At 47.2% G+C, this 27,015-nt stretch overlaps 2 protein-coding genes across 3 annotated transcripts in view; both read right to left on the reverse strand.

Annotated features, from left to right (window-relative positions):
* Window positions 1-1,052: 1,052 nt before the first annotated feature.
* Window positions 1,053-26,993, reverse strand: SLC10A6 (solute carrier family 10 member 6). Its single transcript, XM_017347442.3, has 6 exons — window positions 26,547-26,993; window positions 13,730-13,848; window positions 11,398-11,486; window positions 7,429-7,604; window positions 3,541-3,698; window positions 1,053-2,059 (listed from the first exon to the last, which is right to left on the reverse strand). Exons 1-6 carry the CDS (start codon window positions 26,921-26,923, stop codon window positions 1,785-1,787), a joined length of 1,194 nt encoding a protein of 397 aa, XP_017202931.2. The 5' UTR covers window positions 26,924-26,993; the 3' UTR covers window positions 1,053-1,784.
* Window positions 13,730-27,015, reverse strand: part of C8H4orf36 (chromosome 8 C4orf36 homolog) — a 48,078-nt gene continuing 34,792 nt past the window's right edge. The window contains exon 5 of one of the 2 annotated variants that reach the window (XR_007909198.2): window positions 13,730-13,848. The gene's annotated coding sequence lies outside the window, so the exon portion shown is untranslated. The remainder of the gene's footprint in view (window positions 13,849-27,015) is intronic. The other variant, XM_002716979.5, reaches the window with a different exon arrangement.

Genomic DNA, 27,015 nt, shown 5'->3' on the forward strand with positions numbered 1-27,015 from the left:
GAAAGGAATTGATCAAGACAAAGGGTCCATCAGCACCTGGAACAAGAGAGCAAAAATTCCAGAAGTCCCTAGCAGAGTTCTGTTTCCTTCTTATTAGCAAGAACCGTGTCACACGTCCACCTCCAGCCTCAGTACAGTTAGCTTTAGCTAGCCACAGCTCCTTGAGGGCAGGAGCCTTTTCTGCCTTGTTACCACTGTGCGTCCGGGTGCTTATGCACAGCGCAGACAAGCTTCTCGACCCATCATACACATCGGGTGGGGAAATGGGAGCCCCAAGTGGGCAGCAGCCGCTGAGAACGAAGCTGCGTTGTTCTTTTCCATATGAAGACTAACTGTAGCCGGCGCCGCGGCTCACTAGGCTAATCCTCCGCCTTGTGGCACCGGCGCTCTGAGTTCTAGTCCCGGTCGGGGCGCCGGATTCTGTCCCGGTTGCCCCTCTTCCAGGCCAGCTCTCTGCTGTGGCCAGGGAGTGCAGTGGAGGATGGCCCAAGTGCTTGGGCTCTGCACCCCATGGGAGACCAGGAAAAGCACCTGGCTCCTGGCTCCTGCCATCGGATCAGCGCGGTGCGCAGGCTGCGGCGGCCATTGGAGGGTGAACCAACAGCAAAAGGAAGACCTTTCTCTCTGTCTCTCTTTCTCACTGTCCACTCTGCCTGTCAAAAAAAAAAAAACTGTGCCTCCAACAGGGTTCCTTCCGTACCGCCACACAGGCTTTGTGTTGCTGTGACAATACAATCACCGTCGTCACTGGGAAAGACTGACACAGTCATAAGGCGCTCAGTCTCAGGATGCCTTCTCACGCACTTCAGAACTGAAAAAGGAGAATAGACACCAGAAGGAACCGGAGTCCCAACACACACACACGCTGTAGGCAGTTACGGGACAAAGTGGTATTCACACTCACGTAGAGAACACAGGCGGTTCCGCAGGGGAGGCTGGAATAAGTACCCATTAAAAAAAAAAAAAAAAAAAAAAAAAAAACAAATTCTAACATGCCATACTAAAAGATAAATTCAACAGTGGAATGAACGCGCATATGCAGCCCAGGAAAGTTACAGGAAAACATCTTTAATGATGTCGCAAGAGAGGAAGATGGCTTTTACCCACCGCCAGGCTGGTGGACTGCATGGGAAGACACGGACAACACCAACCGGTACAGCTGTGGAAGCCGCTGCCCGCTTCCACTGGTGCAGGGCGAGCTGTCTGAACGCCGCGATGACAGGCTGCTTCAATGTCAGCCCCGGCGGCCCGTGCAGTATTTTGGGCAGCCACTGTCTGAAAGAGTGAGGTAGATCAGTGCAGACTGACGCACAAAGCTGCCCTCTATACAGCATGTCACCAAGACGCCTGCAAACGCCACTCATACACCTCGTGGTTTTCAACTGATCCCGAGCAGGCCACTCTCTAGCGAGTGGAAATGCAAGGCGTTGGCTGTTTAACCTCAGGCGCTCTGCCGATGCCCTCTCAGCTTGTATTACAGCTCTATGATCAAGGGGTTCCGATTCCTCTACAGATAGCACTCCTTGGCGAGAGGGGCCTCACTCCGCATTAAAAGCTCTGTGCGTCCTCCCGGGTGCTCCAAAGGACCCGCCGCGCCCGGCCTCTCCTGCAGAGTCCTGACTCCTGTTCTCCAAGTAAATCCACAGCATGAGGCCGGCTTCGCGCCGCGACGCACGGTGCTGCCGGGTGTGCGAACCTCCTAAAGAACTTCCTTGACAAGGGATCCCATCGCCACGCACGATCCGCACCAGGCTCAGACGTGCGCACTGACGGGGCTCACGGCCCTACCAGTGAGATTCGTGCCTCAGCCCGGCCCCGCCTTTACTGGCCGCCGGAGACAGCGGAGCAGCCAGGCCCGCAGGTGCACACTGTTCCCCGGAGGCCACGTGGCCATCCGTTGGCCCTGACGGCCCCGGAGCTCCAGCGGCTTCTTCATTCACCTCCAAGAAGGCTCTGGTCTCTTTGGGAGACGTGGATCTCTGCTTGGGGCAGCCTTCAACGTGCTCCGGCTCCCTCCTCCTCTGCTTGTTCTTCAGTCTCCTCTTATAGGTCTGATAGGCTGGGTGGGAACACACAGGGATGGACAATCTCTTAGCCAGGGTGTAACTTGATAGCAACGTTTATTTCTCCTTACACTGGGGGTTTGTTTGCTTTGCAACATACATGCATAAACACACAGGAAGAAGAGGAAGGGAAGAAACTGAATGAATCTGTGATTCAGAGTGGCTCCTTCTGTCCGGAATGGACCATTTGTGATTGAGCCTCAACCCCCGGTCACTGACAGCGTGGTCAGTAGGAGAGTTTGCCATGGCGGGCACTCCCCTGCAACCTGGGATGGAGCAGGAATGGCTTCCCCTGTCTGTCTCACCAGGAAAAAGAATTTGAAGTTGGATCAAAGACCAGGAGGTTTGTTCTGATAGGATTTCCCTTATCGCAAGGGACAACTACACCCCAACAACTCCTGCCATTGTTTTAGTGATTGGTATATTAGTAGTCAGTACAGATTAACTATCATCCATCTAGAGTCAGTTGTATCCGTGATCCCAAGCCTTATTCAGAGCCTGTCCCTTGACAACAGTAAAAATGTACAATGGCCAGGATTTGTGTGTGTGTGTGTGTATACATTGGTAGGAGTATATATGTATACATTTTTAATTTACCTTCTGTGAACCTACATATGATATATGCATCATTATATTGATAAATAAATATATACATATAATTTGTGTATATATAGAGAGGGAATTTCAATATTTGTATATGTATTGTATTTGGTATTTGAAAAATATTTCACAGTCATTCAGCACAAGTGTTGGTCACAGAAACACTCAAATAACTTGGTATTCAGAAGACCTCAAGGGTGTTAATAAGACTAAATTAATAAATGCTTACATTGGGTAAATATCATTTTTAAAGATGACTACCTATGGAGACCTTGTCTTAACAAGATTCTGAATCTAAGTTCTGGTAGTGCATTGGGTTTTGTGAAACATACTTCTTTATAATCATAAACTTGCTTTCAGATGATTCTACATTTTGTGAATTTTTATTTATTTTCATTTTATTTGAAAGGCAGACAGGGACAGAGATTGTCCATCTGCTGGTTCACTCCCCAGATGTGACAGCCAAGACGGGAGCAGGCTAAAGCCAACAGCCTGCAACTCAATCTAGGTCTCCTGTGTGAGTGAGTGGCCGGGACCCAGGTACTTGTGCCATCACCTGCTGCCTCCCAGGGTGTGCATTAGTAGGAACCTGGAATCAGAAGCAGAGCAAGGACTCAAACCCAAAGACTCTGCTGTGTGGTGTGGGAGTCTAAGAGGCACCTAAACCGCCATGCCAAATGGCTGCCCCGGTTTGTTACATATCCTGCGAAACTCTCATTCACGTCAAAGTATTCCATTTATGTGCTTTATTGGCTCCAGAAATGTCAGATGAGAAGTGTGTCACAGAGGAAGCACATGCAAGGTTGGGTTGAACAAAGAGCCATTAAGTTGGGTTGGCCAATTTCCAGTCAACTCTACCCAATGGGAATTCACCTACCTGCAACTATGAGAAATCCATCCAACAGCTGGAAGAGTCCATAGGCCAATGGGAAGCTAAACATCTGGACCAAGTACTCAGCAGTGAAAGACAGCTGGAGCATGGTGATGCACATCTGAATATTTTGAGCTCCCGTTTCCAAGGAAATCGTCCTGCACCTGCCGATGAAAGAGTTGTCAAGAGTTACAGACTAGCAACAGCACTATTCTTAACCTTCTTTTACATGCAGTCATAACCCTATGTAATGAGCGCAGGCCACTGAAAATGTGGATCATGTATAGTTTCTTGCTGAGTACCTCCTTTCTAGGATGAACTTCTGAGAGGCACTGTGGGGTAGGACCATGCAAACACTGTCCTGGGAGAGGAATCCGAGTGGAAAGACAAGACACACACAGAGAAAAGGCTCAGGAACAACAAAAAGCACGAGCGGGGTCAGGGAGCTGCAGTAGAAATTCAGAAAAGTGGCAGAAGTACTTAGAGAAGGCTTCGCAGAGGAGGAGGGAGAGACGTTTCAGGATGCAAAGAGTGGTGAGGTCATTTAACATGCGAGAAATGACAGAAAGCAGAGTTCCAGGCACAGGTGTGAGTGTGGCCTATTCAGGAGGCACTGTATACACAGAGTATCTTCAAAAGCTCTGTGGAAATGTGCATTGTGGGGGCGAGATGTGTGATGCAGCAGACTGAGCCGCAGCTTGGGATGCCTTAGCTCAGAGTACCTGGTTCAAGTCCTGGCTACTCCAGTTCCAATCCCGCTCCTACCAATGTGTCTAGAAAGAACAGATAATGGCTCAAGTACTTGCGACCTGCCACCCACATGAGAAACCCAGATGGAGTTCCTGGCTCCTGGCTTCTCTTCAGCCTAGCCCAGCCCCAGCCACTGTGGGCATTCAGGAAGTGAATCAGTGGATGGAAGATCTCTCCTCACTCTGTCCCACCTTCTCTTTCTGTCACTCTGCCTTTCAAATAGACAAATCTTTTTTCAAACATGTATTATGAAAAAATGCATGATTTCAAAATTTCTTTTGCATCAAAATAAACTTATCTTCTATTGTAAACTAATCCACAAGGAGGTAGTATTAGAGGAGATGAGAATACAGAGTTGGAACTATGAAACAGCACAAACCAAACAATATTGAAAACAAACACACACAAAGACCCTAAATGAAAACCAAATGGCAGCCGGCACCGCAGCTCACTAGGCTAATCCTCCGCCTTGCGGCACCGGCACACCGGGTTCTAGTCCCAGTCGGGGCGCCGGATTCTGTCCCGGTTGCTCCCCTTCCAGGCCAGCTCTCTGCTGTGGCCAGGGAGTGCAGTGGAAGATGGCCCAAGTGCTTGGGCCCTGCACCCCATGGGAGACCAGGATAAGTACCTGGCTCCTGCCATCGGGTCAGCGCAGTGCGCCAGCCGTGGCGGCCATTGGAGGGTGAACCAACGGCAAAGGAAGACCTTTCTCTCTGTCTCTCTCTCTCACTGTCCACTCTGCCTGTCAAAAAATTAAAAAAAAAAAAGTGTAACATGATTGTCTTTGGTAAAAGGACTTAATTTTTCTTCTTAAAGGATTTAAGGTTTTTACCTTCTACTTTTCTATACATCATTGGCTTTCCAATTGCAGAAAACAAAATAAACCTCAGTTGAAGAAGAAAACAGAGGGAGGAGAGGCCAGCCATGGGAAATACGTTAGGGGCTGGGTTACACAGATTCACCTGACTCCAACTTACCAAGGCAGTCTGTTGGTTCAGATACATGGAAGTGAACAGGTGAAAGACGTATTTCAGAAGATGAACTAGCACTATGTGTGAGCTGGACTGGAATGTGGGAGTAACAAGGGTGTGTGATGTGGGGGTGGAGATGTTGTCCGTGGCACAGGATGAGTTCTGTGGTTCATGCTTTATTTCCTGGTTGTTGCTACACTTTCCTCAAACTACCCCCACTTCCTTCAGACCCTTGTCAAGAACACAATATGGTTAAGCTACAAAGACAGAACTTGGCAAATGCAGTACATTGTTTTGATCTTTGTCAAGTCATCAGGTATGAAAAAGACAAGATTGATGATGGCACCTGCCAGAGGAGTGCATTCTGTCAGATCCCATTCCATTTCAGCCACACAACAGTCTATCTGTGTTCCCCGCTGTTGACTTTGGAAACAAACCCAGGTTTAAATCCCAACTCCACCATTTTCTAGCCCTACACTTGAGCCAGTGACAGCTTCTCTGAAGGGTTTGCTCACTAGAACCCTCTGAGGGTTATGGAAAGGTGTAAATCACATATCCTGGGTGGAGCCTTAGCCAGTGCTTGTTATAATCCAAATTATTCCCTAAGTGGATTGCAAATAGCATAAAGCCAATTAAAAATGGCCCAACCTCACTCTTGGAATTCAATTACATAGTTTCTTTTTCTTTAAGAATCCCTTGCTTAAAAAAAATTATTTTATTTATTTGAAAGACAGAGTGACACAGAGGGGGAGACAGAGAGAGATCTTCCATTTGCTGGTTCACTCCCCAAATGGCCTTAACAGCCAGGTCTAGGCCAGGCCAAAACCAGAAGCCTACAACTCCATCCAGGTCTCCCACGTGGGTAGCAAGAGCCCAGGTACTTGGACCATCTTGTGCTGCTTTCCCAGGAACATTAGCGAGAAGCTGGATGGGAAGTGGAGCAGCAAGGACTCGAACGAGTGCTTACATGGGATCCAGAGTTACAGGCAGCAGCTTAACCCGCCGTACCATAACACTGGCCCCAAAAATCCCTTTTCTTCTTATTATTTTTAAAGCAGTACTACATACTTACTTGCTCAAAAACTTAGGAAATATGCCAAGAAAACATTAAAGAATTAAAATTACCCATAATCTTATTACTCAAAATCAAACACTATTACCATTTGGCATATTTTTCAAGTATTTTTTTATTCATAGATTTAGTTTTGCTTTCTTTTACAAAGTGGGAATCAAAATAGATGCCATTTTCTATTTTTAAAGTTAACTTTATCTCTTGAGTATCTTCTGAAATCATTAAAATTGATGCATGACATCCATCACATGGATACATCATGAATTAAATATTACCCTATTGTTAGGTATGTAAATTGTCTCCGTTTTTATATTTATAAATAACACTGCAACTAACATTAGCATTTCAATATTCGTGTGCATATCCGATACTGCTAGCTTCAGAACACACTTTTAAAAGTAGAATTACTGAGTTAACAACTATAAATATTTATAAGACTGTGAATACCATACTAAATTGCCATCCAAGGAGTTGTTAGCACTCTTCAGCTCCTCCATGATGGTATAACACTCATCACAGGCTTACCAACATGGGGCACTATCATCTCTAACATCAAAATATTTATAAATTACATGCCCCAATCTATAATGGCAACATTTAAGACAAATTCCTATCTTGTTTTTCAAGTTTCTCTCCCTTCTCTTGAGTCTTATAATTAGCTAATTTTAAAATTCTGACCAAAAACTGGCTAAGACTTACTCTCTTGAAACTCGCTCATGCCTTAGAATGACCCATATATTTAGTGAAACAGCCTTATTCCTCCTATTTAGTTCCTGGAATAAGAGAATTGTATACAGAAGAGAACTGTACCTCAACAAACGGAATTACCACCCAATCGTAATCTCACAAATGACAGCTTCCCATCAGGCTGGCCTTTCCTTTAGTTTACTGCAAGAATGGCCGTGATCTTTCCTCTCTCTCTCTCTCTCTCTCTCTCTCTCTCTCTCTCTCTCTCGGCTGTGTCGTCCGGTCCCCGCCCAGCACGTGCGTGTCAGCGGAAACTCTTGCAGTCTCCTGACACCGCCAGGCAGCAAAGCCCGCCAGTGGCAGTCTGTTCCATTTCCCTCCCTCAAAAGAACGATCTGGCGGATTTCACTGTACCTTTGCCAAGACTGGCGTGTGAGGAGAGCCAGCAGAAAGCCCGCGACATGGCCGACGAAAGGGAAGACGAAACTGATGGTCAGAAGGGTGGTGTCTGAATGCCAAGACCCCTGTGCCAGCACCAATCCAGCGACCGCGACCAGCAGAAGGAGCAGTGCCCCGACAACGGCCCCAACCTAAAGCGAACCAGGAAAATCAGTCCACGTGAACTCCGGGGGCTTCTGCATGATGCAGAGTCCACCGAGGCTCTGCGACGCTTGGAGCCCACGACGTGCCAAGAATAAAGGACTTACAGACCGTAGAATTTAACTTCGTTTTATGGAGGAGAAACCTGAATTCCCTAACAGTCAACTTGAGGCAGCTAGAATTTTGGTGCGGTTTGACACAAATCCAGATCTTATTTAATGGTCAAATTTATTTCTTCCTTCAAGTAAAGAATTTGGCAAGGAGACCTGAGTTGTAGAGTCTCTCGTGGACAGTGCAAGCTTGTGACGTAAGTGAAATTTGACAATAAGCACGCAACACCCTCCCACGTGACCCTGCGGCTTACCCGAGGTCTGAGGTCTGCCCCGCCTCCCACAACCCGATCCACCCCCCAGCAGCTTCCTGCTGCTTTGATTCTGTGCTTCGCTGGCTCCAATGAAAGGGGCCCCCTCCTCTTGCGACAGTGCAAGCTGATAGCCACTTAAGAAGAGACGCTGACCTCGACCCCTGTCCGCTCCCGAAGGGACACACATCTTACTTAACCAAAACAAAGAGTCAGCAGCAGAATCCCAGCGGTTGTGGGTTTAGATCAGACAGGAGGGGGTCACGGTTCAGCATGTTCTGGAACAACCAGGCTCTTGGCAAGCTCCCGTTCATACCATGGAGAGAGTGAACTGTGCCCCAAGTTACAGAGTCAACCAGGATCTGAACTGATGCGGGGGGGTGTGAGGGATGGGAGTCAGCAGGAACCAAAGAAAACAAAAAACAAACAGAGCAACCCAACATACACTACTTATGCTCTGGGGTCATTCCGAACGCTTCGAAACAGGACAGACCCGGCCCTGGCCGACGGGGAGACGCTGAAACAGCCAGCGACTGGAAAATCCCCTTTCAACTCCACCGGGAGCAAATGAAGAAAACTTAAGTTTGTTCAGAAAACAAAGTTTTCTTCGGAGTTGTGTCCGATCAAAAGGCCAAGGAGCACCAAGAACAGAGAATGGAGCTAACGCGATGGTTCCCTCCGCCTGGGTTTCACTGAGGAGCCCTATCACGTGCGTATTGTGAGTTTGCTCTATACAGATGATAAAACTGACACGTGGAAAACTGATCTGGCTTCCCCCACTGTGCTGGGAAGCTAACAGAGCAACTGGGAGCAGGAAGTCAACACTGTTGTCCTGGTTAAACGCCCTTGAAAGAGGAGTAAACAGATAATAGAGTCCCTGGAAAAGCAGAGTTTCCATGATCATGCTCCCTCCTCTTGTTTTGTAAACAAAAGTCAGAACCAGACGCCTCCTTGAACATCAGAGCCGAGCGGGGGCGGGAGGGACAGTGTTCCAGGAAGAAAGCCCAGCGCGGCGGCCGCGTTGCAGTCTCGCACGTGCGCGTACTCGTGCTGTGCTGAGCCTTCCTCCAGCTGCTGAGCCCGGCTGGGCTGCAGGTGGGCGCGCCCACCCCTCTTCTCCTGGCTGCAGTCCCCCGGGCTTTTTTTTTTTTTTTTTTTTAAATCTTTTATTTAATGAATATAAATTTCCAAAGTACGACTCATGTGTTACAATGGCTTCCCCCCCCATACCGTCCCTCCCACCCACAACCCTCCCCTTTCCCACTCCCTCTCCCCTTCCATTCACATCAAGATTCATTTTCGATTATCTTAATATACAGAAGATCAGCTTAGTATACCTTAAGTAAGTATTTCAACAGTTTGATCCCACACAGAAACATAAAGTGAAAAATAATAGATGATTTTTTTTAAATGATGATGAAATCAGATCAGACCTATTGTCATGTTTAATCCCAGTGAGAGTCAAGTTGGGAATTGATAATTTCTTTTCTTTTTTTTTTTTTTTTTTTTTTACAGAAGATCAGTTTAGTGTACATTAAGTAAAGATTTCAGTCGTTTGCACCCCCATAGAAACACAAAGTGAAATATACTGTTTGAGTACTCGTTATAGCATTAAGCCTCAGTGTACAGCACGTTAAGGACAGAGATCCTACATGAGGAGTAAGTGCACAGTGACTCCTGTTGTTGACTTTACCAATTGACACTCCTGTTTATGGCATCAGTAATCTCCCTATGCACCAGTTATGAGTTTCCAAGGCTATGGAAGCCCCTTGAGTTCTCCGACTCTTATCTTGTTTAGACACGGTCATAGTCAAAGTGGAGGTTCTCTCCTCCCTTCAGAGAAAGGCACCTCCCTCTTTGAAGACCTGTTCTTTCCACTGGGATCTCACTCACAGAGATCTTTTTGCCAGAGTGTCTTGGCTTTCCATGCCTGAAATACTCTCATGGGCTTTTCAGCCAGATCCAAATGCCTTTAGGGCTGATTCTGAGGCCAGAGTGCTATTTAGGACATCCGCCATTCTATGAGTCTGCTGAGTATCTCACTTCCCATGTTGGATCACTCTCCCCTTTATTTATTCTATCGGTTGGTGTTAGCAGATACTAGACTTGTTTATGTGCTCCCTTTGACTCTTAGTCCTTTCATTATGATCAATTGTGAACTGAAATTGATCACTTGGACTGGTGAGATGGCATTGGCACATGCCACCTTGATGGGATTGAATTGGAATCCCCTGGTATGGGGCTTATGCAGACCCGGGAGGCCGACGTGTGACTGGGTCCCCTCAGGCAGAGCCCAGCAGCCACCCCTAACTCAGCTCAAGGGAGGGTTCCTTCCCGACCCTCTAATTAACCCAAAATGTTTGTCTCCTTATAAAATACAACTGAAATATGTTTTCCAGGTTCATGGAAACAACACATATTACAGCCTTATAGCTTCTAAAACGTCACTAGGAAAACTGAACAACCCCCTAGGAGACCGACATCAGTGTTGAGAGAGCCTCTTTAGCCAGTTTTAAAAGTTCTTTATGGGTCAGCGCTGTGGCACAGCAGGTTAAAGCCCCGGCCTGCAGTGCCGGCATCCCGTATGGCCCTCGGTTCTCGTCCCGGCTAATTCGCTTCCGATCCAGCTCCCTGCTTATGCACCTGGAAAGCAGCAGAGGATGGCTCCTGCACCCACCTGGGAGACGCAGAAGCAGCTCCTGGCTTTGGATCAGCTCTGGCTATTGCAACCATTTGGGGAGTGAACCAGTAGATGGAAGAAGTCTCTCTCTCTCTCTCTCTGTCTCTACCTCTGTGTAGCTCTTTCAAATAAATAAAATAAATCTTTAAAAATAAAACTCCTTTATCAGAGAACCCTGCTGGTTTCTCCCACAGACCAAAAGACAACCCTTCAAAGTTAGCAGTCAAGAGCTCTAGTTACCGGCATCCCAAGGCAAGGCCTCTGGGCGACTTCGTTGAATTGCACTCATGTGCTTAGTGGCCCTTGTTCATGTGTCCAGGCCACAACTTCAGAGGCAAGGACAGCCCTCCATCCTACTTTTCCAGGAATCCAGCTATTTCCCTAAACACTGGGCTCCGTTCCCTGCACACTGGCACACCTTTCCCCTTGAGAGCGTCCACTGAAGCTCTATGAGTGGACGGCCCCGGCTTTCTGTCCACACACGGGCCTTAGCTTTTCTGCCAGTAAATCAGGAGCCCCGTGTTTCCCGGGGTGTCATGGTCCTCAGGGTGGACCCGGGTGGAGGGCCACAGCAAGGCGCAGAGAGGTGGACCAAACCTGAGGGCTTGGGCCCAAACCCACGGGCCGTTCTGGTAACCGGCTGGGGTGCGGCTGCCCCCGGTCAGCTCACTGGTCCCAGTCCCCGCCTGCCTCTGTCCCTCGGGTCTGGTCCGAGGGCGCGCTGTGACGGCCAGTTGCTTACCTTGAGAATGATTTTGGATTGCTTGGGCCACTTGAAATTCACATAGATTCCGAAGGCCACGGGGATGATCAGGCACCCTAGGGTGATTCCTGGTGAGCAGAAAAGCCCAGATCTTCTTTAGCAAAGTCTGTTACCACTGAACAAACAGCATCAATTAAAGCTGTGTTTTATTTCCCCTCCACATCAAAAACAAACTTTGAAAGGCAGTCTTTGAAGGGCACGTGACGCTAATGGCCACCCCGTCCCCGAGCCAGCATTTCCCGCTCAGAAACCCTCCGCCAGTCACACGGGACTTTACAGACAACTAGAACTAGAATGGCGAGAAGACAGGAGGCCGTCTGTCAGCCCAGGGACTGCTCCGGTTGCTGCGCCTGGTGCCACCCCTGCACCCAGAGCTATTATCGCTTCACTCGAGGCCACGGGGTCATCTGCTTCACAGAGGACGTTCCTGTTACAGGCAGGACAGCAGCATGTGCTACATGGCCACGGCAGTTTCCCACACTCTCCAAGCGTCCCCAGGAGACCTGAGGCTAGAAGACGCCTTGTGATTAACACAGGGGAATGGAGGCGCTGGAGACAGGCTGGGTGGAGCAGAAGTGCCCGTCCACGTGCCAGCAGGATCCATACGCCAACCTCTGCCAGTGCCACTTTCCAAATCTGACCAAACACCTACAATAATGGCCTCAAAGCTCTATGCGGTGCCCAGCACATTTTGAGTTTTAATTGGTTCTGAGTGCTTTTCAGAACATATCATCGATACAGAATACAGAACTTACAGATCAGAAAAGGTTGTATGTAAATAAAATAATGGTTTCTTTTTTTTTATTTGAAAGACAGAGTTACACAAAGAGAGGAGAGGCAGAGAGAGAGAGAGAGAGAGAGAGAGAGAGAGGTCTTCAATCCACTGGTTCACTCCCTAGATGGCCACAACGGCTGGAGTTGTGCTGATCTGAAGCAGGAGCCAGGAGCTTCTTCCGGGTCTCCCATGCGGGTGCAGAGGCCCAAGGACTTGAGCCATCTGCTACTGCTTTCCCAGGCCACAGCAGAGAGTTGGATTGGAAGAGGAGCAGCCGGGACTCGAACCAGCGTCCATATGGGATGCCTGGGATGCCGGCACTTCAGGCCAGGGCATTAACCCACTGCACCACAGCGCAGGCCCCAAGCATGGTTTCTAAATTAAGGTCTCAAGTTTTTACAAGTTCACTGGATTCTAGCTCTTACCCAGCTCTCTGCATGATTCTGAACTGTGAGCCGTAGGCTGTGAACCCTCAAGGTGCTTGCTGGAGATTACAGATGGACACTAACTAAAGTTTTAAGAATCATAGTTTCTATAGCACTTCTCCAATGCTTCCAACCAACTAGAACCGACAATTCTCTTGCAAGCCTAGTTTGTCCAAAGAGATCTTTAGAAACAGGGAAGAGTTTAGAGAAAAACATTCAGGAAAGGAGCTGATGAAATATAGCTGGGTGTGGTTTTAACACATGGATGAGCTTTTAAAAATCAATAGGGATCATTTACGTTCAATCCACAAGAAAGAGTTAAGGCACACAGGCAATTAGAGAGGTAAATTCCTGGGAACTAAACTCTAATTAGAGTTACCAGATCCAGTTAAATTGTGGATCAAGGAGCCCACTTGCAGGGGCAGGCATTTAGCCTAGCAGGTAAGGCCCCAGCTAAGACAGATGCATCCCAAACCAGAGTGCATGGATTTGTGCACTAGCTCTGCTCCTGAGTTCAGCTTCTTGCTAGCACACAGCCTGGAAGGCAGCAGGTGGTGGCTCAAGTACTTTGTCCCTGCCACCACGTGGGAGACCTGCATTGAGTTCCAAGCTCCTGGTTTCAGCCTGGCCCAGCCCCAGGCATTGCAGACATTTGGGGAGTGAACCAGCAAATAGGAATGCTTGTTCTCACACTATCTCTCTGCTTTTCAAATAAATAAAATTATAAAAATTCTTAAAAGAAAACAATTTATGTGTTGTCTAATGGTATAAGGTTTTATTTTTTAAGTAATTTCTCTGACTCTATTTTTTAAAAAAAAGAACTCTTGTTTTTTTAGAGCCTGGACTTTGCATTCAGATTTCTGAGTTAGAATTTCAGTTCTACATTTATCAGTTACATGATCTTGGTCAAGTTACTTAACCCCTCTAAGCCTGAAAATCTACAAAATTGAATTAGTAATAAGATCTATAGTGTAGAGTTATTTAGGAAATTAAATTAACTTTTTATAGTACCACAAGACCCCTGCATGAAGAGATTACAAGTATATCATTTACAACGGCTATTGTAAGCCCCATTACCGTTCCTACTCCATGTCACAAGCCCAGTACAGACCTATGTTCTGATACGGAATTGTGAGGTTCTGCGCCAGGTTCCAGGACCAGGTGTAGAGATACAGGCAGAGTGGCATCATCCCCAGGGCAGCCACTGTGGAACAGGTTGTCATGCTGATGCTGAAAGCAAAATTACAATAATGCTTAGGAGGCAGAGTTGGAAATTAAGAAGTTTGTCTTGGCCGGCACCGTGGCTCACTAGGCTAATCCTCCGCCTGCGGCGCTGGCACACCAGGTTCTAGTCCCGGTCCAGGCACTGGATTCTGTCCCAGTTGCCCCTCTTCCAGTCCAGCTCTCTGCTGTGGTCCAGGAGGGCAGTGGAGGATGGCCCAGGTCCTTGGGCCCTGCACCCGCATGGGAAACCAGGAGAAGCACCTGGCTCTTGGCTTCAGATCAGCGCGGTGTGCTGGCCACAGCGGCCATTGGAGGGTGAACCAACAGTAAAGGAAGACCTTTCTCTGTCTCTCTCTCTCACTGTCCACTCTGCCTGTCAAAAAAATTTTTTTAAATAATAAAAAATAAAGAAGTTAGTCTTTATCAAAAGCAACTCCTAGGACATGACATGAAGTGATCCACTTGAAGTTCACTTCTTTGTATCCAATGAATGATGGCTGTATTTGTGGCCAAAAAAGCTTCATTATGTTTTATGCACTGTTGTCCTTTATCCTGCTAATATGGTATATTACATTGATCTTCATGTGCTTTTGTAGTAACTAGCTTTGCCTATGGGGATGAATTCCACTTGGTCACTGAATACAAGCCTTTATGTTGCTCTATTCAGTTAGCTAGTATTTTGCTGAGGATTTTTGCACACATATTCACAACAGATCCTTACTTGTCTGTAGTTTTCTTCTGAAGTCTTTGTCTAGTTTTGGCACCAAGGGAATTGGAATAGGGCAAGTTAAAATGCTACAAAGCTAAGCACCTTCCCAGTGTGAAATGTTAGTAATTATGTCAGGAGGAAACCACTCAAACATCACGTGCCGTAAGATTCTCATTGGGTATTGAAGGCACCCGGAGTCACTGCCCCCAGACAGAGCAGGCTGGATAGAGCTGGGTAGATACAGAGCTGCGGAGCCAGGGAGCCAGTGTCAGGAAGAACGACATCTGATCTGTAGGCCACCATGGGGCTCTCGCTGCACAAGACAGTGGACATTGGAAGGGTCTCTGTCCACTCCCCTGGGCAGGAAGCTTGTCACATACCTGTCAGTCATCTGTGCCAGCGACACAGTCTGACCACATACTAGGGGCAAGGCAGTCTGGTGTAAGGGCTTTCAACATCAACTATTCAAAAGATTCCCCACCCAGACTTTCCGAGCCTGATGTTAAAGTAAACAAACTTGACTTCACGTCCTGCGTTTATGGCTTTCGATGCTGCCCATAAAACAATCGATGGTGACGTTAACAGTTTCTACCAGAAAAAAAATGTTTATGCTCTTGAAAGGCAACATCTATTTTACTTCGAAGGTAAAAAATACTCCTTCTGCACACCCACTGATTGCTGGTGAAAACGGTGCACCTCTAGAGAGAGCCTGGTGATACCGAGCACAATCAGCAGCCCCACTTCCGGGATGGCAAATCTACTACTGCCCTCTGGTCAATACTGACGTCACTTCATGCACCACAATTCTGTACCCTCCACATGAACCTCTGCGCCTGCCAATCTGCGCCAGACTGGTGGCAGCTTGTGGGCAAGGGCCATGCTTTCCTCCCCACCCCCAGGCCCCACCACGGTCTCCCAGGCTGCACATGGGCAGAGCTCATTCAGTCCTGGTTGAATGAACGTACGGGGAAGCCCTGTGACGACACGCTGGTGCTAGGAAAATCTCTCCACCTTCCTTATGCCACCTATCCGCAGGGGAAGCTTGTAACAGTCTCAGTGAAATGCTCCTTAGGGACTTGATTCACTTGCAATCCAGCAGACCAGAGGCTTCCTATAAATTATGCTCTTCCAAGAACCAAAGTGAGAAAAATTGTCAGGAGCAAATATTTAGCTGGTTCCTGTCCCTTTCCGAAATCCAGACCTAGGTCATTTCAAGTATTTGCATGCATCCTTGCTCCTCTAAGCAGTCCTTCTATTTCATGCTTGCTCATTCAATTAATGGGATTTTTTTTTCTTTCAGTATTTTTTTCTTTTTAAAGGAAGCATACAATTTACCTATCTCTGGAACTTGGTTGCCTTATGTTCCCCACTCAATACATCACTGACATCTTCCCAGGTCAACATATTTAAAGTCATTCCTTTAAAGAACTTCGGAGTACTCCATAATCTAAATGTGCTATGAGCAGGCTTCTACAATCACCTCACCAGTCACGGAGAGGCGCTTTTAGTTTTTTGCTGCTATAAAGAATGTTACAATAAGCATTCCTGTAAATATTCCCTTGAAATGACTTTTATTTCTGTAGATTTCCAAAAGTGGGATCTTTATGCCAAAAGTCTGTGTTTCTTATTTTGATAGATACTGCCAGATTATTTCCCAAAAAAAGGTTGTTGTATTGCACAAACTTGCCCAATCTGGGTGAAGTCATTCCCTTCGATTTCTCCTAAGAACAGTGAAAAATGCATCCTGCTGTTGTTTCATTATACTTGATTCTGTGAGGTCATGGTTTCTCTTGAGCTTATTGGCCTCTTTTTTTCTTTTTTTTTTTTTTTTTAAGATTTACGTAAAAGGCAGAGTTACACAGAGAGAGGGAGACGTCTTCCATCTGTTGCCTCACTCCCCAGATGGCTGCAATAGCAGGTCTGCGCCAGACAGAAGCAAGAAGCCAGGAACTCCATCCGGGTCTCCCACACGGGCAGCAGGGGCCCAAGCACTTGGGCCATCTTCCGCTGCTTTCCCAGGTGCATTAAACCGACACTCTTTTGGGATGCTGGTGCCACAGGCTGCGCCACAAGCCGGCCCCTATTGGCCTCTTCTATATCCTTCTCTTCAAACAGTTGTACTTGACTTTTCCTTTTCAACATGTCGAAGCTCTTTTAAAATTAGAGTCAGTATCACTGTGCATGATGCACATTTTTAAAAAAAAGATTTATTTATTTTATTTCAAAGTCAGAGTTACACAGAGGAGAGGCAGAGAGAGAGAGAGAGAGAGAGAGAGAGAGAGGTCTTCCATCTGCTGGTTCACTCCCCAATTGGCCACGACAGCTGGAGCTGAGCCAATCTGAGGCTAGAAGTCAGGGGCCAGGAGCTTCTTCCGGGTCTCCCACGCAGGTGCAGGGGCCCAAGGACTTGGGCCATCTTCCACTGCTTTCCCAGGCCATAGCAGAGAGCTGGATGGGAAGTGGAGCAGCCAGGACTTGAACCAGCACCCATATGGGATGCCGGCACTGCAGGCGGCGACTTTACCCGCTACTCCACAGCACCGGCCCCTGGTGCACATTTTTTACCAAGCTTAGTACATCTTTGACTTTGCTTATGACTTGTTGCATGGTTAACACTTTATAGTCAATACTGCTTCCTTTTTAAGTGGCTTCTAGGTCTCTTTAGCTACAGACCTCCCCTGAACTTCAAGGTGTCCAAATGCTTCCCCACACTTTTCACTTCTTTATAGGTTTATATATTTTCAACTCCTTTAAAATTCATATTATATATGATGTAAAGTATGAGACTAAGCTCTTTTCTTCTATACTGAGATGCAAGTGTTTCAATATAACACCAAATAAACCACTTACCCCTAAACGGAGGTGCCAAGTTTACCATAGATTAAATATCTAAGTGTATTCAAAATATTTTCCGGAAATTCTATTCTAGCCGATTTATAAACAACTTTCTGCTTTCCCTAAACAAACAGTAGATTTTAATTATGTTTTCATATATAGCATGGCAAACACCCACATATAAGTTTTCCTTTTTAAATTTTTCTTGGCAATTCTTACATATATTTTATTCCATATGAAATCTGAAATCATTTTATCCAGTGTGGCAGTTAAAACACCACATGGGACCACCCACATTCCATATTGGAGTGTCTGGTTCAAGTCCTGGCCCCACTTCCCCTCCAGCTGCCTGCTACCCTGGAAAGGCAGCAAATGATGGCCCGAGTACTTGGGCTCCTGCCACCCAAGTGGGAGACCTGGACTGAGTTCCTGGTGATGTGGGCAGGTTGACAGCTGGTGAACCAGGAGACACTGAGGACCGCCAGCAGCACCCACACCTGCACACATCCATCCAGGCCTTCTGTGTAAGCCGGCTGGAAATACCAATAGGACGGCAGGCTCGGCACACCCATTCCTCATCGTTCACCTGCGCCTCACTTCCCATCCTGCATGAGACATCAGGATACCTACCTAGAGATGACCACCTGTGTGCTCCAGCCTTACACGGAGAGGTCATGACACTTCTGTGAGCCAAAGCAGGGACACAGAAGTGAGCCGTACTCAAGCCCTCCCCAGACTCCTCCTCCTTTGACTATTCAATCAGGCCCCGCCCAGGCACCACCCTCTACCCTTTAAAAGGACAATCCCAACTTTGGTGGGGGCAGCAGCCCTTCCTTCCTAGTAAAGAGAGGTTGCCCACACGACGTCTAAATAGGTACTAACCCCTTCAATAATTCTCGTTTTCCTGTACACCTTAGGTCTGCTCCTTGCATTCCTGTCTCTCCTGGAGATAAGAACTTGGAACAAGCCCAGTCAAGGGTTGAGTTCCTCACAACACTGTCCTGTGTCTGGCCCAGCCACAGCTGTTGTGGGCATTTGGAGAGTGAACCAGAATCAGCAGATAGAAGATATCTCTCTCTCTCTCTCTCTCTCTCTCATAAAATGAAAATGAATTAAAATGTAATAAATAAAATAATTTTCATCCTGTTAAGAATGTGTACTTGGGGCCAGCATTGTGGTTCCATATGACATCAGTTCACATCCTGGCTGCTCCACTTCCAATCCAGCTCCCTGCTGGTGGCCTGGGAAAAGCAGTGGAAGATGGCCCGAGCACTTGGGCCCCTGCCACCCACGAGGGAGACCAGATGAAGTTCCTGGCTCCTGGCTTCAGCCTGGCCCAGCCCTAGCCATTGTAGCCATCTGGGGAGTAAACCAGTGAATGAAAATCTCTCCCTCTCTGTCTCTCCCTCTCTCTTTCTTTCTCTTTGTCTCTCTCACTCTCTATCTCCCTCTCTGTGTATAACTCTGACTTTCAAATAAATAAATTTTTAAAACAAACAGAATGCATACTTTAGGCAAAGACTTCTTCCTGGCTAGAGGGTAGATTAAAGGAAGAAAAGCAGTGTGGCCCCAGCTCTCAAGCCTCTGTATCCATGAAGTGGGTGTCTGGGAACCTTCTCCAGATTCTTAGTTTATGACAGTGCCGCATTCCTTGGCTTGCCATATCACCAAGTCCTGAAAGGAATTCCACATTCCATCTCTCTGATTTGAACTTCTAGGGAACCATCACTGCATTTACAGCCTGCAGGGCTTTGGCTCCGACAGGAGAAAAGTAAGCTCCTTGGCTGTGGGAAGCCCCGTGTGGGGTTTGTATCAGACAGAGTCCATATCCTTGACGGTGTGAGTTGTCATACTCACTGTTTATACTATTGTTCAAGCCCATGTTGCTCAGGTTCATGGTCGAGGATGAAGATAGATGACCGTGGCACTCTACCAATATCATAAATACCAAGAAAGCAGGAAAAGCACATAGTGAATGTGAGTGCTGGAAGTCAGGCCTTTTATTTTACTTCCACAAAATTCCACTGTAGCATAAACAGAGGGCGTGGCTAACTGCATCTCTTGGCTGCTTCATGTAGGAAAATTGTTAGCAAATTCTGAATTCAACAGAACAAGATTCCACTTGCATTAAGAACAATGACATCATCGTCCCCAAACTATTACAAAGAATAATGAGGCAGATTCAGCAAGTCTAGACAAACAGGTCGATCCCGAGCTTCCCTTAAAGCCGAGTAAACACATACACCAAAACGCAGTGTCAACAACATTTTGTAACTGAGGTTTTTATGGAAAATCTTAACTGCAAAAATCACAAATTCTAACTCTCAAAACTGGGTAAGGACACCCTTGCTTCCATACTGAAATCAATAAAAGATGTATCTGGCTAATGACTTGGAGATGAAATATGCTATGAGATCACATCAATAGACTAGACCCTAGAAAAGAATTCAAGGCTCAGTTTTCCATCCCCAGATATGAACGTTGTCCTTGTCTGCTGCCTCCTGATGACAGCAGCGAGCATTCCTTGAGCACTACTTGCTAGGTACTGTGCCTCACGCTTTTGTATATCCTTGTTCTTTTCATCTACATAAAATCCTATGTGTGCATAGCATTCCCATTTCAATGACGCAGAAACCAAGGCACAGAGTGAGAAGAGCCCACACACAGTCATGCGGATTCCATCTCGGCCCTGTCTCCAAAGCCTTACGCCCACAGGACCGCCAGCTCTCCACCAGGCCGTGGCCGCCAGAACTGGGGAATCTCAAGTCCTCTTCCTGGGATCCTGAAGGACCGAGGATTTCTTTAAAGTTCCAGGGAACCCCAGTGATCCACACTGGCCGCTGACCTCCACAGCTCCGTACGTCCGGTGGTCAGAGACCTCTCTCCGTGGCTGAGGACACAAATACAGCATTGGAGAACAGACCTCATGGACATCAAAAGCCATCAGGCTGAAGACAATGGGAGCTGTCTGGGACCGCACTGCATTTCAGGAGTGGCTTTGGCAATACACACAGGCAATCAGAAACTTTCCTTCAGCCATTCATTCGGATTTATCAAGTGCCTACCACTACCAGCCTAGCCCCGTGAATGCAAAACTGAACAAGCTCTGAAGTCACCAGACCAAGCTGGTGAGGCAAATAAGTAGCCCAGCTATCAGAACACCTTCCAATAGATGCCAAGGAAGATTTACATATTTGGAATTATGGAAACAGATAGGAAAGACATCTCCGTCAAATGGTTTTAGGAGAAACATTAAAAATTGTGGTAGGGTAAGAGAGACACCCATTTTGCACAATTTGTTTTTCTTTTCCCGTAATCAGAAAAATACTCAATACTTAAGAGAACCTCAGAGGCAGATGTTTGGCCTGGCAGTTAAGATGCCCAGGCCCCATCCTGGAATGCCTTGTTTCAATGCCCATGTGTGTCTTCTGACTGCAGATTCCTGCTAATGCAGACCCTGGGAGGCAGCAGTGATGGCTCCAGTGGCTGGGTTCCTGCTCACCCACCACAGGAGGCCTGGATTGACTCCTGGCTCCCGGCTTCAGCCCTCCCCAGTCTCAGCTCTTGCAGGCATTTGGGGAATGAATCAGCAGATGGGAGCGTTCTCTCCCTTTCTCTCTCTCTCTCTCTCTCTCTCTCTGCCTCTGGAAAAAAAAATTATTTTGAGAACCTCAGATCCACTCCTGAATATACACCCAAGAAAACTGAAAACAGAGACTCAAACAAATATTTGTACACCCACGTTCAAAGCAGCACCAATCCCAACAGCCAAAAAGTTGGAAACACCCCAAGTATCCACAGATGGGTGAGAAGATAAAACATGTTACATGGATACAAAGGAACACTATTCAGCTTTTAAAAGAAGGAAAATTGTGACACATGCTAAACACAGGTGACCTTGGACTCTATGCTAAATGAAATAAGCCAGGAACAAAAAGACAAATATTTTATGATTTCAGTGATATGAGACACCTAGTCAAATTCATACAGACAGAAAACAGAATAGAGCTTGCTGGTTGCCAGGCCTCTGCTGCCTTTCATGGAAACAGAGTTTCCACTGGAGAAGGTGAGAAGGTTCTGGAGGTGGAGGTGGTGACATCAGCATCGCAATGGGCAGTACTGAGCGCCACTGAAATGGACTTTTTAAAGTGGTGCCCTTCTATCCATATTTTACAACAGTATAAAGAGGATCTGAGAGAAGCCTTTTACAGATGATGGAACTGAAGACAGAGAGGTAAACTGAATTAAAAAAAAAAAAAAAGCACACAGCTCCTTAAGCAGAGGCTGAAACAGAGACACCCACAAACGGGGCTCTGTGCCTACCTCACACAGCATCAGCAGTTCAGACAGGCGCCTGATCTAAATTGTCCAGTCCACACTACAATCCTGAGTTGGTATATTTCTCCTCATTTTAGAAGCAAGGAAACCGGAGCACAGAGAATTGACAGTCTGCCAAGACGACCTGTCCGTGACAGATCTACTTCCTGTTTCCCAGGCAATCAGTGGGACTGCTGCACTGGGCCTCCCATCTTCATGTTCATGTCATTCTCTCAAAGGCAGGAATTCTGTCCATCCCCATCACAACATATCGCAAAAACATCCCAAACTCTTCAACCCTCCCTGTCCAAGCTCCCCACACTGTGACTGTACAGCTCACCCATCAAAAGGCGCAATCTACCTCCGCACCGCTGGAATCCACGTGGAATGTGGAAGTGACGGTGAACCGGGATTCAAGTCCAGGCCTCAAGAAACCTAGCATGCTTCCCCGGCTCAGGACCCCACCACTGCCACGTGAGTAGGCCCAGGCTAGCCCACTGGGAAATGAGAGACCTTCTGGAGGAGTGCCTAGTTGCCCCAGCTGAGAGCAGTCCACATTTACACAATCCCCAAACACACGGAAGAAGGCAGCCCAGATCCAACTCTGCCCAGGGGCAGGGGCAGGATAATTTGTGAGGCTCTCCATACAAAGGAGACCCTTGCTTTGCAGACAGTGGTGAGGAAGGGAACAGTAATGACTGAAGAGGACCGAATGGAGCCAGATGGCATCCCAGGCCCTGGGAACAACATGGGCAAAAGGAAACTGGGAAAGCGTGGGATGTGTTTGGAGAACAGTGAGTGGTCTGTTTTGACTGTGGACCAGTTGTGTTGAAGGGGATAATGGGAAATAAACCCAGGAAACAAGGGCACATTGGCTTAGTAGTTTCTACCTGATTTAGCAGGTATTTAGAAATCTTCATTTGGATAACTTGTTCATTTTCTCCCCAAATACCATGAGAGAAGTGTTATGATTTCCACTTTCAGAGAGGCCCATAGTGGGGATTTGAGTGGAGGCAAACTGGCCCGAGAGCCTGCCTTACCCACTTACTACAAAACCACGATGGAGAGGCTGAAGGTACAGAGCACGGTTGTAAAGGTACCACAACTGGCCAGGAGTGGAACTGTGAGAGAGATAGGAAACAAGAGCTGTGAACAACACAGTCAGAGGATGGACTGCAGGGCTTGGCTGTGGGTTGCAGAATAAGGTGAGCAATGAGGGGAGCCATTGGAATGTAAAGAAAGAGGAACAGAGAGAGAGAAAAAAAATCCTCCATCTGTTGCTTCACTCCTCAAATGCCAGCAACAGCAGGGGCTTGGGCCAGGCGAAAGCCAGGTGCCTGGAACCCAATTCAGGTCTCACACACGAAGCCATCACCTGCTGCACTGGCAGGAGGCTGAACAGAAGCAGAGGTGGGTCTCAACCCCACGCACTCCGACATGGAGGCAGGTGTCCCTAGCAGTATTGACCATGGCCAAATGCCCACGCCAACCCTGTGGATTCTGGAACACCTGTTTGGGTTGGACGCATGGAGAACTACAAGTAGAAAGAAGCACACGGCAAAGGAATGAAAAACATGTTTGGGGTCAGCTGCAGAGAGTTGAAAATGCAGAGGCCACGTTAAATGTTCTTGCATTATATCCAGCATCAAAACCAGGTAGAATTCTTGTCAATGACCATCCACTGAATGTTTGCTACAAAGTCATTTTTGTTGGTAACCAATCATGAAGAAATGTAATAAATTTGGATATTGTTTTACTCAACAACACTGCATTTTCTACTATTTTTACTAATAATTTAAGATGGTATTAGTCTTCTATCTATCAGCTTTTGAAGACTCTAATTTTTAGTTCCCATTCTAAAATTTCATTTCATGGGGCCAGCACTGTGGCATAGAAGGTAATGCCTCCACCTGCGATGCCCACATACTATAATAGGTGCCCATTCATGTCCCAGCTGCTCCACTTTCAATCCAGTTCCCCGCTAGTGCACCTGGGAAAAGCAGCAGAAGATGGCCCAAGAGTCCGGGCCCCTGTATCCATGTGGGCGACCTGAATGAAGCACCTGGCTTCAACCTGGCTCAGCCAGGGATGCTATGACCATCTGGGGAGTGAACCAGCAAATGGAAGATCTCTGTCTCTTTCTCTCTGTGCAACTCTTTCAAAATAAGTAAATCTTAAATTTTTGTTCATTTCATATGATTTCTTTTTTGCTTGTTTTTTGTTTTGTTTGTGAGACTCAAAATTAAGAAAAGGAGGAGAGGCCGGCACTGTGGCGCAGCAGGTTAACACTCTGGCCTGAAGCGTCAGCATCCATATGGGTGCCGATTCGAGACCCGGCTGCTCCACTTCCCATCCAGCTCTCTGCTGTGGCCTGGGAAAGCAGTAGAAGATGGCTCAAGTGCTTGGGCCCCTGCACCCACGTGGGAGACCCGGAAGAAGCTCCTGGCTCCTGGCTTCAGATCAGCACAGCTCCAGCCATTGTGGCCAATTGGGGAATGAACCAGCAGATGGATGGAAGACCTCTCTCTCTCTCTCTCTCTCTGCCTCTCCTCTCTCTGTGTAACTCTTTCAGATAAATAATAAATAAATCTTTTTTAAAAAAGGAAGAAAGTAGCTAATAGTTATTGAATCTCTATCGTGTGTGTATGGGTATACATATCTATATTTTTCTTCCTTAAAATACACTCTTGTAAGGAAAGACCATTTTCACCCCCTCTTACCAATGAGGGCATGACGCTTAGATAGGCTAAATAATACGCCCAATGTTAAAAGCTAATGAAGGACAGGGTTGGCAAAGGGAGGAAAAAGGACCTTTTTTATCTTTCACAGGCTTCCTTTTCATTGGTGTTTTTATTACAATGCTGACTAATAAGAGCTGTGGGTAATAAATGCTCTCTTTCCCGGCACAGAAGTGTTTGAGAACACTGTTTAAGATTTATGCTTCTACTCGAAACAGAAGATCCAGTTGTGTTGCTAAATGGCACGCAAAGAAGTACCTAAATTGCAGGCTGATGTGAAACAGATGGGAATTCAAATCTGAGTTCTGCCATACTCATTTGTGGCCCTGTGGCAAGCTATTCAAACTGGATCACAATTTTCTCAGCCATAAAATTCAGAATAATAAAAGGTCACTTACAAGGCTATTATGAGAACACAGAAGAGAACATCTATCCCATAGCTATCAGTGTACTTAATAAACATGAGCTTCCTTGTTCTTACCAAAAATCTTTAAGGTCCTATAATTTATCACTTTTACATGAACTGCATACAAAGTCTATCATGTCCCAGTTATGTGAATAACTAACTTTACTGAATGTGAATCTGTGATGTACACTAGCGGCTTAGCAAAGTCCATCAAGTGATTTTTTTTTTTTCAAATCTCTCCTAAATGGGTAACCAAGACATTGCCATGTAAAGGCTAATTACTAGTGTGAGTGGTATGAACCCATTAAAATTTATAGGTGAAATATGTTCCACACGCGGAACATTCAGCACATGCAGGAAACCAGGAACCCAGACCAGCAGCTGACTCACTGACGTCAACTGCCAGCTCACTTATCACCTGTGGTTCATTCATTCTCCGTGTAGTAAATCTCAGCTGGCCGCATACACACTGGACCACGAGGTCGGTTCACGCGCAGTGCCTCCCGCCCGCGGTGGGATGCAAAGAGCCTAGAAGGACCACTGCCTGTGCTCTCCTTTTCCACACTCCTGACCCCTCTATTCTTCCTCAAATGCTCTTGCTCCTCCCCCGTCAACATCTTTATTCCAAAAAGCATGTGATTACTTCTTCCTCGTTAAAGCGTAAACAAAGATAAAGCTTAGCACCTCCCAGGGCTATGTGGTGACACTATAATTAGGAATAAGGTCACCGGCTTAAATGAAGGGAGTAAGTCTACGGATGAATGTTAAGCTTCTACGAAGCTACAAGAAAGAACAATTTTCGCCACGGGAACCTCCGCGTTGTTCCCTATGTTAAGAGAACAGACCGCTATGAGCACTTAAAGCAGGATATGTCGACCAGATACCCCAAAAGCTCCTTTATGCTTAGTTCATAAAGTAGGTACTGAGGCAACACTTATTGATAAGAGATGCACGCCGGCGCCGTGGCTCACTAGGCTAATCCTCCGCCTTGCAGCGCCGGCACACCGGGTTCTAGTCCCAGTTGGGGCGCTGGATTCTGTCCCGGTTGCCCCTCTTCCAGGCCAGCTCTCTGCTGTGGCCAGGGAGTGCAGTGGAGGATGGCCCAAGTGCTTGGGCCCTACACCCCATGGGAGACCAGGAGAAGCACCTGGCTCCTGCCATCGGATCAGCGCGGTGCGCCGGCCGCAGCGCGCCAGTGGCCGCAGCCATTGGAGGGTGAACCAACGGCAAAAGGAAGACCTTTCTCTCTGTCTCTCTCTCTCACTGTCCACTCTGCCTGTCAAAAAAAAAAAAAAAAAAGATAAGAGATGCAAAAGTCTCCCTTTGGTTATGACACAGCCACCACCACCATGACTACCAAAAAACACTATAGTAGCTTCTTGCGTTTCTCAGCTTCTGTCCTGGGAGACTGTTATGAGAGACATCAGACTGGGTCAGCAGAACTCGTGCTTTGGAAGGGCCACTGGGCGAGGTGGAAACTTGCCTCCTCTATTACATCTGACCCAGAGCCTGCGCTCACAGCACTGGTTGCCAGGCAAGTGGAGGATGACTGCAGCAAAACACTTCCGTGGCTGAACAAGTCCCTGCAATGTTTCCCATCAGGAAATGGGAAGAGTTTGCAACACAGAACGTGTCCGTTACCCCCACCCCACCAGGCAGGATCCGGAGAAGCCGGCTGAACTGACCGGCTGTCACTTACCTGAGGTCCATGTCTCCATCAACCCAGAAGGTGAAGATGTTAGAGATGGTTCCCCCTGGGCAGCACCCCATGATGAGAACAGCAATGGCTTGGACCGGCTTCAGAGTAAAGCTGACAGCCAGCAGATAGGCTATAAGAGGCATGAGCCCAAACTGGCAGAGCAGTCCCACGGCGATGCCCCAGGGTCTCCGGATGTGCAACCAGAGCTTCCGGATCTCCACGGAGCATCCAAAGGAGAACATGAGCAGGCCCATCATCACAGCGGATGCCACTGTGAAAACAAGTCCCAGGTCGCCATGTGCCTGCAGCCCCACTGGCAGCTCCTCCTCCGAACCGTTGGCAGGGTGGACTGAGCTGCTGCAACAGTTCGCTCTCATCTCCTCAAGGCAGCATTACAAATGAGCAGCAGCGGCGAAGGCTGGGCAGCTCTACCCTGCCACGTTTTGCAATAATGCAACGAAGTCACGCA

Source organism: Oryctolagus cuniculus, chromosome 8 (genome assembly GCF_964237555.1).
Source record: "Oryctolagus cuniculus chromosome 8, mOryCun1.1, whole genome shotgun sequence".
Lineage (NCBI taxonomy): Eukaryota > Metazoa > Chordata > Mammalia > Lagomorpha > Leporidae > Oryctolagus > Oryctolagus cuniculus.